General features: G+C 48.1%; 1 protein-coding gene across 5 annotated transcripts in view; it reads left to right on the top strand.

Annotated features, from left to right (window-relative positions):
* Window positions 1–12,405, top strand: part of TGFBR3 (transforming growth factor beta receptor 3) — a 197,208-nt gene that overhangs the window by 142,672 nt on the left and 42,131 nt on the right. For all 5 annotated transcript variants that reach the window (XR_002830364.1, XM_023757638.1, XM_023757636.1 and 2 more), the window contains exons 5-6: window positions 6,144–6,327; window positions 10,734–10,902. Coding sequence is in view for 4 of the 5 variants with exons in the window: in XM_023757638.1 (XP_023613406.1) it covers window positions 6,144–6,327; window positions 10,734–10,902 (353 nt within the window). In the remaining variant the exon portion in view is untranslated. The remainder of the gene's footprint in view (window positions 1–6,143; window positions 6,328–10,733; window positions 10,903–12,405) is intronic.

The raw sequence follows: 12,405 nt of genomic DNA, 5'->3' as shown, positions 1-12,405 counted from the left end.
AAATACAGGTGTGGAAACAAAAAGGCCGGTTGCCTGTTTGGCTTTTTTTCCCCTTTCCTTTTGCTTTTTTCTTGCTCGTTTGGATGAAGTTGTTGAATCTGATCCAGAAAAAATAATAAACTTGGCTCTCATTGCCTAGCCGTAAGTTCTTGCAATAAAACTTCCAGCACTGGCAGATAGAGTAATGTGCTGCTCTCTAAAAAACTCTGGTAGCGTAGCTAGAATTTAAAATGGGAATGTCGTGCGGTTTAAGTAGGAAGTGTTCCGGAGGGGAGGTGGCTCCGTGTGGATCTCAGCAGCCTGGGATTCGTTGGACAGGCCCTCGCCTCACGCTTGCCCCTTCCACAGATGCTTGCTAAGAATCGGTATTCCTGGAGCTCAGCGCTCTGTTCAGTCCCACAGGAAGACGTTCGTCACGTCAGGGAACGTCGGAGGATTGGGTTTTAATTAGCAATCAGGAGAAAAGTTCAGTGGGTTCTGGGGGAAGACAAGGAACTACTGAATGATTTAGTAATTGGCTTTTAGGTGGAGTTATTGGGTGAAAAATCAAATTATGTGGTAGCTTTAGAGCCTGGATGAATGATCATTTCCTGGGCAGCGAGGGAAGTAAGGGTTACAGGAATGAAGAAGTTTTGGCCTCGTCTTTTCCTGGGAACAGCAATTGAGCTTTCATTCAACCAGAAATGATCGAGCCTGCTTGTGCCAAGCAGTGTGCCAGGCCCAGGGAAACTCGGAATGGGACGGGTGCTTTCCTCGGCCCCTCGAGGTGTTCTTTTGTCAATCGAGGGGCGACAGTTTGCTGGATAAAAAAGGGAGTTCATGTGAAGGGGGGGGCTTCCAGGGCACCGTGGGTGGCTCCGTCCTGAGGAGAGAAAGGGAGCCTGGGTGGTTTCACAGAGACGGTGGTAGCTGTGGGAGGACCAGGAGCAGTTACCAGGCGTGCGGGGCGGGAAGAGCGGTCCAGGCAGGGAGCCTGAAACAGCACGATCTGTTCTGGCACCGCGAGTGACGCCACCTGCGAGTCCTGGGTACGTGGGAGAGTGGTGGGAAGCAAGGTGGGCAGAGTCCCTCTCTGGCCATGTGCCAGTGAAGATGCTGAGGTGCTGTTCTGCATCGTCATGAGTTTACTGTTAGAGAGGTCTCCCAGCTGACAGCGTGGGGGAGGAGGGGAGGGAGACAGAGTTGGCAGCTTGGAGAGTAGGAGGTTACTGTAACAGTTAGTTGAGATGTCAGGGCCAGAAATGAGGTAGTAGCATAGCAAGGACCTACAAATAAGGTAGAGGATGGTGGCTAGAATAAACAGCCCTGGAAATTCTTGCTCTTAACATTTTTAAATGGTTTCGTATTCACTCATGTAGTTCTTTTCCTTGCAATGGCCATTATAACCCTTCCTCATATTAGAAAAATATTTTTCCTCTCTGTTTTTTTTTTTTTTGCTAATTTCTTTACATCTGTGTTCTTCCACGAATGCTCACCTAAGCCAGACTCTAATAAGGGTACCATACTATGAAGATGATACAGGACTAGAGCTTTGACTATAAGAGTAATGACATTGACATATCGTGTCTTTATTTCAGTAGGGCTCTCAACAGGTTCTAGCATGATTCTTTCACAGACAAGATTGGGACAGTGTGTGGGGTCACCCTGTAGTTGGCGAATACCCTGGGACCCCATCAGGTGCTGTTTAATATGCGTGGGAGGAGTGTAAGTCACAGAACTGAGCCTGTCTTGTTCAGCTCCTCGGGGATTTAGATGCACGTGTAGAAGGTACACATATAAAATTTAGAGATACTGACAGCCAGCAGAATAAGGATTTTTACGGGGTCCCTAAGGGCTTGAAATATGGATTTAAAGAATCAATAGAAGTCTTTGTTTTTATATTAAAAGAATTAATGGTGTAAGGGAAGGACGTGAAGAGGCTTGATCTAATAAAATAAAGACCCAAGGATTTAGGTACATCATCACCACCACCACCTCCCTGGTGTGAGCTGCCACTCTTTCTCCCCTGGTGAATTCCAGAAGTCTACCACCGCTTCCCTGCTCCTTGTCTCTCTCCAGTGTAGCCTGGACATGGCAGCCAGAGTGATCTTGTTAAAACATTTGTTAGGTGTTTTGATGAACTCTCAGTGGTGGCCCATCGCACCTGCACTACATCCCCCAGTCCTTAACGAGGGTCTGCAAGGTCCAGTTGGACTCGCTGGTGTCCTCTTCGAGCCCCTCTGACCTTTTCTCCTACCCGTCTCCTCCTCACGCCTGTGCTGCAGCCACTCTGGCCTCCTTGCTCTTCCCTCCCCGTGCCAAACCCTTACACTTGCTGTCTTGATCATGAGTGCTCTTCCCTTGACATCGGCGTGGAGTGCTTTCTCTCTTTTTTCAAATAGTATCTTCTCTCTTTTTTTCTATTAAATGTGTTTTTATTGATTTTAGAGAGGGAGCGAGAGAAACACTGATCGGTTGGGGGAGCAAACCTGCAACCCGGACATGTGGCCCAATCAGGAATCAAGGTGGTGGCCTTTTGGTGCAAGGGATGATGCTCAACCAACTGAGCCACACTGGCCAGGGCTTCATGGTTTGCTCTTTTATCTCCTTCCGGTCTCTGACTGCTCAGAGACTTTCTCAGTTAGACTTTCCCCAGCACAACATTTAAAAGTATAGTACCTCTCTCCTCTTCTCTCAATTAATTTTGCGGTAGCACTGATTATTAAATATTGTATTATTTTGCTCCTCTGGCTTCCTTACTAGACTGGGAGCTCCACAAGGAGGGGGAATTTTTGTCTCTCGCCTTCTCTATTATATCCCCAACACCTAGAACAGTGCCTGGGCACTCAATAAATATTTGTTGGGTGTATCTTTAAAGGGTAAAACAATGAACATGAGATAATAGCAGGGTTCAGCTGACATAAAAGCTAATGTGATGTTGGGCCTGATGCAATCATGGGCCTGATGCACTGTCCCCATTATAGAAAGATTTATGTCAGGAATTGGCCAGCAAGTCCAAAATCTGCAGAGCTGATATTCCAGTTCGAGGTCTAAGGCCAGCGAGCTGCTGTAGGACAGGAAGAGCTGCTGGGCAGGGGAATTCTCTCTTACTGGGGGAAGGGCCAGCCTTTTGTTCTATTCAGGCCGTTACTAGTCTGTGATTGGGTGAGGCCCACACACATTAGGGTAAGGGCTATCTGTTTTACTTACTCACCAGTTTAAATGTTAATCTCATCCCAAAACACCCTCACAGGAATGCTCAGAAGAGTGTTTGACCCAATATGTGGGCACCCTATGGCCCAGTCAAATTGACACGTAAAGTTACCCATCACAGTACATTTGTCAGACCACATCCAAAAGCCCCGAGTCTTGTCGCAGGCACCACATTTCAGACCGCTGGCGGAGACCTGCCGGCCACGGTGTCTGGGGACTAGCTACAGTGCCCCGAAGGAGGGAAGTGGTGGGCAGGGTTGAGTGACATCTTCAAACATTTGAAGGCTTGTCTCCTGGAGGAAAGAGGGAGACATTTTTTGGTCTGGAAGACACAGCTCAGTGGATGGAAGGCAGATGTTATGGACAGAAAGTAAGAACAGAAATCTTCTGCCTTGGGAGCCAGCAAGGTCTTCTTTCTGGAAGGGCTCAAGCAGAAGCCATCTGAGACCAGGAGTCAGTCTCCTGTTCTGAGCTCGCCCCGGTGCCGTCCTCTGACCTTGATGAGCATCAGCTTCTCTGAGATTCCCTCTTCTCTGCCAGGGAAATCACCTTGTTGGTGTTTCTGAGGGTCGGGTGGGAATGACAGGATCTTCTAAAACTTGCTGGGGGTTGGGAGAGGCCTTTTCAGAGCTGGAACTGGTGGCCAGTGGGAGTGCTGGCTAACCCCTTGCCACACAGAAAGTTTCCACTGACCTACAGTCAGGGACACTTCACTGCTCCTGGCAGCTTTACTTCCTTACTGGAATGTGCCTGAGGAGTGGCAGTAACTCCTTTTCCAAATCCCTCAGCCCTGAAGGTAGGACCCTTGTTGCTGCTGGCCCGGGAGAAGGCTGAGGAGAGCAGGGCTGATGGTGCCTGGAGGGATCGGCCAGGAGTTCCTGGCTACCCCATGCTATCACTCTCCAGTTACTTCAGGATACATTCCGGAGCTGCTCCCTATTGCTCCTCTTACCGACGCTGTTCACATTCTTGCCTCCGGAATGTTCCAGGGTGACGTATCCCATCTTCCACTTTGAAGAAATGCACTCTGTGTATAACGTATTTAAAACCCGGGGGATTTATTTTATGGCCATAACATGAATGAGAACAAAAGGAACAGAACATCCAGGGATGCTTGCCTAAGCATTCAGCACTGTGCTGGCCGTGGGACAGAGGCCTCTGGACTGCTGTGGATTGTTTCGGTGACAGGCCGCATAAAAATGACTTTTTAACACAAGTGCTTTTCAGTGTAAAGAAGATTTTACTGCAGAGCTTAAGTCAGAAAACCAGATAAACATTGTTTGAAGTTGCGTGTTGATAAGTAGCTGAGCGTCAGATGATTTATACATAGGTTGGCATGGCAATTGTTTGGCAGGTAAATGGCTCAGAGGTTTTCTTCTTTTTTAAAAAAAATGTATATTTTTATTGATTACAGAGAGGACGGGAGAGGAAGAGAGAGATAGAAACATCAATGATGAGAGAGAATCATTGATTGGCTGCCTTCTGCACCCCCCGCACTGGGGATTGAGCCCACAACCCGGGCATGTACCTTGACTGGGAATCAAACCATGACTTCCTGGTTCATAAGTCGACGCTCAACCACTGAGCCACGCTGTCCAGGCTCAGGGGGTTTTTCTTATGCAGGCGATGTCAAAACAAGGCAGAAGCTAAGCGGTACCCATTGGTTTTATTTATAACTGGCATTGGGACATTTAGCAAATGTCCTTACCACACTTGATAGCACTATGTGGAGCTTAAGACATAGTAGGTGTTCAACAAATGATGACTACTGTTAGTGGTCATAGTTTACGGTCAGGTTATTAATAATTAGTTCTGGCCCTCCCAAGCCAATCCAAACCAGAAAGGTTCTCTTATTCTTCGTTAAGTACTTTAAATAAAGAAAGAGCTGTCAGTTTGGGGACCCAGGAGATGTTTGAGTGGTAGTAACATTCAGACAGTCCAACATACAGACCAGGATTTCTCAGTCGCAGCACTGTGGACATTTGGATAATTCTTTATAGTGGGAGCTGCCCTGTGTATTCCTGCAGGATATTCAGCGGCACCCTGGTCTCCGTGTGCTAGCTGCCAGTAGCTCCTCTCTCCCAGTGTGACAGTCCCCTCTGGTGAAGAAGCCCTGGTGTAGAGGAAGCTTCGAGGTGCCCGCCCTGGGCCTGACCTGTGACTGTTTTTCAAATTACGGATCCTCAGTGCCCGCCAGGACAGGGCTTCTCAGTTGTGGATGAACCATTTGCTAGGTCAGCGGTCGTTTAAGTACGTTCAGCAAGAGTGTGGTCACCAAAGTTTTATTAGGCTGAGTCTAACAGCCTCTTGACTTCATTATCTGTGGGAACGGGGTGGGGGAGGGTCTTAAAAAATAAACTGAGTGCACATTCATCCCACTGCCCGGAGTAGTGTAAGGGGGTAGAAGATTGGTCCTCTCTGGCCATTCTTGGTATCTCTGTGCTCAGGAGAACATAATCCGGAGGGGCTCTTGCTGTGTCCCCGTGGCGATGATACCGCAGCAGGGGAAGACTTGGAAGTCTAGTTGCCCTGCTAGCAGGACTTGGGGATTGCTTGCCCTGATCCTGAAGCCCATTCATTCCAAGCCCATGACGACACTCACCAAGACTTGACTTGAAACACTTTGAAAGATGGGTCTTCAATTTAGATATCTGGAAAATAGCCATGATATTTCATATGATACGGACTGCAGCAACTCTGCAATCTGTCACCTCAAAGTTCTTTAAAAATGTAAAGGGACATCCTGTGTCCTCGGTAGCTTTTTCATTAGTGGGGAGAAGTAGCCTTGAGGTTATTCTGTAATCGGCTGCTGAAAAAAGATAACCTGCCTGTGGGACAAGGGAAGAGAGTGGATTGACAGATCCCCATCAGTTGTCTGGTAAGTGCTCTCTGAGTATGACTCAGCTCCAGGTGACTGCACCACGTTCAATGTGCAATTCTCTTTCCTCTAGGTGTCTGAGGGTTCTGTGGTCCAGTTCTCATCCAGAAACTTCTCATTGTCAGCAAAAACAGAAGAAAGGAGCTTCCCACATGGAAACGAACATCTGTTAAAATGGGCCCGAAAGGAGTATGGAGCAGTCACTTCGTTCACCGAACTCAAGATAGCACGAAACATTTATATCAAAGTGGGGGAAGGTAAATTTTATGTGACTTCAGTTAATGGCTGATTTACGGCAGTCCATTGTTTTCTTTCCTGAGACCAGGTGGTTAGGGTAAGGAATCATGTAATTACAGAATGTCGGAGCTGGCAGGGACCTGAGGGATCCCTGGGGCCTGTTCCCCCCACGTCCCCTCCTTCCCGTTTTCCTTCTGAGCTAACATGGCCAAGTGAGAAATGGGGGAGTAGCCTGGTTGGGAGAGGAGGGGGGTGGGGGTAATGGGGGGGGGGTTGTGGTGTAGGATTTAGAAGACAGCCATACACGGAAGTTAGAAAAGTGAGTGGCGGGCGAGAAGCCGAGAGAGTGGGGAAGGAGGTGATCACTGGGGGTATGAAGGAGTTGCTGGCAGGATGGGTCAGCAGTTAGGGCTTCCTCTTACCTATTATTTTGCAAACATTTGAAGCTGATGTCAGTTGATGATTTTGAGATGTCAGTTAATGGACAACAGCAGAGGAAAAGTGCTTGCATATATTTTTAATACTAAGGCCTGGTGCAAGGGTAAATTATTAGAGAAAGCAACTAACTGTATAGCCTTGATAGAAGATCGCCCATTTTAATTTCCTTGCCGTGCAGAGGGATATAAATATTCTGTGACTCAATTTTGGAAGCCTATTATTTTTAATAACTTTTTTCATTATTATTTCTAGTGGAATATGTTTGGAACCCTCATAAATTACTAGAAATAATGACTCTTGTGAAAGGGCCCTTGTGAGAGTCAGGTGATTGTGTGAAAACTGCACTTCAGGTCCTCAACGTCCATCTGCTTTCTGGTGCATTTACAGCGGCTACCACCCCCTCTGCACGCAGCATGGCAGCTCCCAGGGGTTACTGCGCGCCTGTGCCCAGCCCTTTTTGGATCTGGGCTGTTTGACAGACGCAGGAAAGGTGGGCACTGACGTTGGAGTGTGTGCTGTGTTCAGAGGCCACAGCAGGTGCTTTTGAATGCACCCGCCCCGCCCAACCCCGCCAGGAATCCCAGGAGGCCATTATTTCCGTTCTTTTACAGAGGGGTTAGTGGAGGGTGAAGCTAACTTGCTCAAATCCACATGACTAGCACGTGGCAAAGCCAGAACTCAAACCCAGGTTTCCTGACTCTTGGGTCTAGTGCGTGTTGCCTGATGGTGTGTGTGAAGTCTTAGCGGAATAAGCAGAACCTGAAAATGACAGTGGGCCACCTGGATGGAAAGGATTATTCAGCCGAGTAAAGAGAGGAGGAGTTTGAGATGCGATTCGGGCTTAAAAAGTTGAAGTTTGTTGCTAAACTGTCATGCTAGTCAGGTAGCTCATAATAGAAGTCAGGTCCATTTGGAACAAGATAAAACACCTCTTTTCACAATGGCTCTAAGCCCTGGCCAATGGTCTGCATTTCTGGAACAATTCTAGCAGCGAGAAAGAATGTTGATGACCCCGTTGGAATTTGTTAGAATAAGAAAATGTGTTCCGGTAACATTTAGAAGCTGGGCTCTGTTCTCCTGTCTGTGCACAAGCCCCGGTGCCCAGCCATCCCCTGCTCTTCGGGCGAGGGACTCAGTGACTTCCCAAGGCCACACACTGGGTCGGGGAAGGACGTGGTGTCCAGTCCAGTCAAACCTGGTTTACTCCTTGGTCACCCCGTTGGAGCCCCTGACACTTGACTGTAGCCACCAGCGGGGTCTAAGTCTTTGGCCCACACCATGGAGAGGGACAGCTAAAGGGACTGAGAGTCCTGGGTTAGGGCTGTCAATGGACCACGAGGCGATGAGGTGTCTCCCCATGGGTTTGAGTTGACTGAGCAAGTCTCTTCAACTAGCTTCCCAGAAACCGACCTTTCTCTACCCTACAACCCAGGGACCCCAGCCTCCTCTTGTTCTAGCCTCAGTAGTTCTCAAAGTGTGGGCCCCACCCCTGCAGCCTCCTTATCACTTGGGAACTTGTTAGAAATATCAGTTCCGGGGCCCACCCTGGGCCCCTGAATCGGAAACTCTGGGGGTGGGTCCGGTCACCCGTGTTTGAAGGGGCCCTGGAGGTGATTCTGGGGCTCACTAATGTCTGAGAACGACTGCTCTAACCTGAGGGGAAGGACTGCAGAGTTCCTGGTGCTTATCCCAGCCGGTCTCATTAATTGTGAAGCTTCAAGCAGCTCTCAGATTTACCGCTGGAGCCTCAGTTTCTGCAGCAGGAAAATTTGGAGTTTGCACCACCTCCCAGGCTCAGAGAATATCATTCAAGGTCTCAAAGTCATTTGTCAGCCCTTTCCTGAAATACAAATAAGCATGTGACTGCCCCCTCCCCCACCCCAAACATGCCAGGTTTCTACCCGGGGATTCCCCTTTGTGGTTTCCTTTCTACTTGGCAGTTGATGTAAGTTTTGATGCCAGGCATGCAGAAGGTCATTTGGGGGGAAAATCACACACACACACACACACACACACACACACAAGCACGCACACACGCACACATACACACGCACGCATACACAATAAAAAGTGGTTAGCTTATTCAACTTAATGGCAATGGCATCTGAGCCCTTAATAACAGCAACTTTTAAACAATTCAACCTTTCCTGGTGGCTTAGGAGGGTCACAATGTAGGTGAGTGCTTTGTGAATGTTTCAAATCTCACATCACCGTTAGGTAATTCAGGAAACCTATACCATGGACCTACGCTACCGGGTTCCCCTGTGAACTGAATTTAGAGGCTGGAGTCCCAGGAGGGTCCTAGTCTCCGGAGTTCAAGAGTGGCCTGTCCTGGCCCATCCACACACCCTCTGCTTCTTCATGAAGTTTCAGCCTTGCCGCCCCAGTATCGTTTTCCGTCCTGTGATCTGGGGGAGGCATCCACAGGGCCGCAGCTGCAGGGTGTGCATTCTTCATCTGCTCATCTGGCACACCCCTCGGCAGATGTGGCGGGAGGCTGCTCCAGCAGCCCGAGTTGGCGGAGCCCTGGCTCTTCTCTCTCTGAGGGGGTCGTTAGGGAAGAATGCAGAATGCAGAGCTAACCCTCTCTTGGAAGGAGCTGCAGGCGGGGAGCTCCTCTGGTCCCCTGTTCTAGGGATGGCTCTGGGGGCGCCATGGTGCATGGAGCCCTGTTGCTGTGCACTTCCGCACGAGGGAGGCAGCACACATTGGGCAGGGGTGAGGGAGGGAATGATCAACCCAAGCTTGGGGCCTCCTGGGCTGATTCCTCGCTCCCCGGTGAGACGCGCACGTGAATTTGAACCCTGGCATCCTGTCCATTAAATGAGAAGGGCAGAAGTGTGTTTCATTAAAGTGCCAGGGCTCTGATTAATTACCCCTTCTGAAAAGGGTTTGCTGCACCTAGAACTTCCTTGACACTGGTCCCAGCTGTCACCATGCCAGCAGTTTCAAGTTCTGTTTAAACGTTTAAACCACCGAATGGAAATCCCATCATCCACAGTGCTGTGCAGGCGGCGTGTGCCGTTGGGGGAGTGTCTTCAGACCTGGGCCCTTGCATCACTTTCCCTGGTGGGGGTGACGAGCAGCCCTCTCACAGCGAGACGGTGCTTGTGAGAGCATCTTGTAAACTGTACAGCGCCATAGAAACAGTAGTCATCTGGGTCAAGATTGTGGGACAGGATGAGAGTCTGCCCTCATTGCGTTCTGCAAGCTCCTGCCTTCAGTCCTGAGAGTATAAAGTGCTGCGAGGAATAAATATGAGGGAATCATTTGTTGTGCATGGTAGACCAGAGGTTAATTAGGTAGCTGGCTCTCCTATTGAGTGTGGTAACAAATAGCCAAGGAGGAGCATACCGGGGGTAGGATAGCTCATTGGATGCAGTGTGGAGTGTACTGACTGAAATCTTCAGTGGGTGTTTAGGCGGGAGGTGCTGGGTAGATCGATGACAGTACAGGTCTGCCGCTCAGAAAAGGCCCCGTGATCTGGGAACACGTGGAGCTATGGCAGTGATTGAGGTCATGCAGGAAGAATATGAGACAGAAAGATGGACGAAGGAAATGAGGTTTGTAGCCTTGGTGTTCTGTCAGGATCAACTGTGCAGCTTTTCACAAAGAAAGCTCCTCGACTCCCCTGGGGCTTCTGGATCAGACTCCCTGGGGTGGAGGATTCTGATGTGCACCTAGGACTGAGGACCACCAGTGTGTAAAGGATGAGCGGAGGCGGAGGAGCCGGTGAAAGAGCTTGAGAGATCCGTGAGGAAATGGACGAGGACCAAGCAGTCTCCCAGAGAAGAGGAAAGGAGGGGATTTAGACCAAAAGAGGCCGCTGGAGTCAGATCAGTTTGAGGTCACTGGTGACCAGAGGGGAGGCATCTCAGACCCCCGCCTCGGCACTCATGGTCCTTGTGCCCTGCCCTTCTTTCTTTTGAATCTGGTTACCATGGAGATCGGTGGTTCCACAGGTTGTTCTGCGCTTCTCTCCTTTCAGATCAAGTGTTCCCTCCTGCGTGCAACATAGGGAAGAATTTCCTCTCGCTCAATTACCTGGCTGAGTACCTTCAGCCCAAAGCAGCAGAAGGGTGTGTGATATCCAGGCAGCCCCGGGACAAGGAAGTGCATATCATTGAGTTAATCACCCCCAACTCTAACCCCTACAGGTGAGTGAGTGTGTGTTCTGAACGGAGACCAGATGAAAATAAATACCTTTCTTGACTGGAGGCAGGGAGAGGGGCGGCCCTTCCTGTGTGGGAGAGCGGGAGCCGCGTGCTTGGGGTGAGATTCACAGAAGCCTGAAGAAGGGAGGAAAGGCACCAGCAGTCCGTCTTATTTTCTGCCTCTGTCTCTAGGTCCTCTCCATTGCAGTTGAGTTCCTGAAGCCTATTCCGAACTTCTTGGTACCAATTAATAGGACATAGTCATTTAAAAAATAATAATAATTTTTAAAAATTTATTGGTTTTATTTTTTTAATAAATCTTTATTGTTGAAAGTATTACATATGTCCTTTTTTTCCCCCCCCATTGCCCTCTCCCACCCACCTCCCCCTCAGGACACAGTCATTCTTGATCTATCATTATCTCCTAGGACAGTGGTTCTCAACCTTCTGGCCCTTTAAATACAGTTCCTCATGTTGTGACCCAACCATAAAATTATTTCCATTGCTACTTCATAACTGTAATGTTGCTACTGTTATGAATCGTAGTGTAAATATCTGATATGCAGGATGGTCTTAGGTGACCCCTGTGAAAGGGTCGTTCGACCGCCAAAGGGGTCGCGACCCACAGGTTGAGAACCGCTGTCCTAGGAGGTTATCCTTGGTAAGAAAATTACAAAATGTGTCTTATCACCATAATTATTATTTGAATAATATTCTGTGTTTATAGAGTCCTGTTCCTAGTGTCATCAAAACACCTTTGCACTCATAACTGCTTACTTCCAAGCTGTGTGTATGAGTGTTGGGGGTGGCCCTTCATAGTGACAGGCCAAACAGCCCTTAGATGTAACTTACCCCTCCCTTGTGCCCCTTCTTCCCCTCCCCCCTCCACTTCCTGAGTCAGGCCTGGAAGTTTAACCCTCCCTATCAAGAATGAACAGGGAATTTTAAAAGAAGAAATAAAAAGGGGGAAAAGTTAGCTCCTCTTCCACTTTAGCCTGCATTTCATGTGGACTAATGACTTAAAAATGTCAATTTATATTGTAGAGGGATGTTGAAGTTAAAATTCTAATCAAATTTTGATTTTTTAAAAATGAATCAACTATAGCTGAGTTTTGGTAAGATTCCATTCTGTCCCACATGGAGAATTTTGTGAAAAATTAAAAGGGAATGAGGATAGAAGCAGTATGGCAAACAATGCTGCAATATTAAGCCTAAGGCTTCGTTCATATCATTCATTTTATTCTTTACAAGTGTGTAAAACCATAATGGAAAGACTTTCCTTTAAATTCGGAATGACAGAGATATTATTGTTTGGTAAAAATTCTCTTTATACTGAATTCTTCAAAGTTTGGGTTGTGTTCATCAATTTTCCAGTAATCACTTGGTTGGCCATCTGTTTTCTTTATTTTAATAACTGTATATCCAGAAGTTTGGGAAAGTAAGTGCAGATAGGACTCGGTAGCAAATGTTAATGGCTTAAGCAAACCTTATTATATAAGTCAAGAA

Source organism: Myotis lucifugus, unplaced genomic scaffold, assembly GCF_000147115.1.
Source record: "Myotis lucifugus unplaced genomic scaffold, Myoluc2.0 scaffold_110, whole genome shotgun sequence".
Classification (NCBI taxonomy): domain Eukaryota; kingdom Metazoa; phylum Chordata; class Mammalia; order Chiroptera; family Vespertilionidae; genus Myotis; species Myotis lucifugus.
The sequence above is the reverse complement of the archived record's forward strand: the minus strand, read 5'-3'. Positions and strand labels throughout refer to the sequence as shown.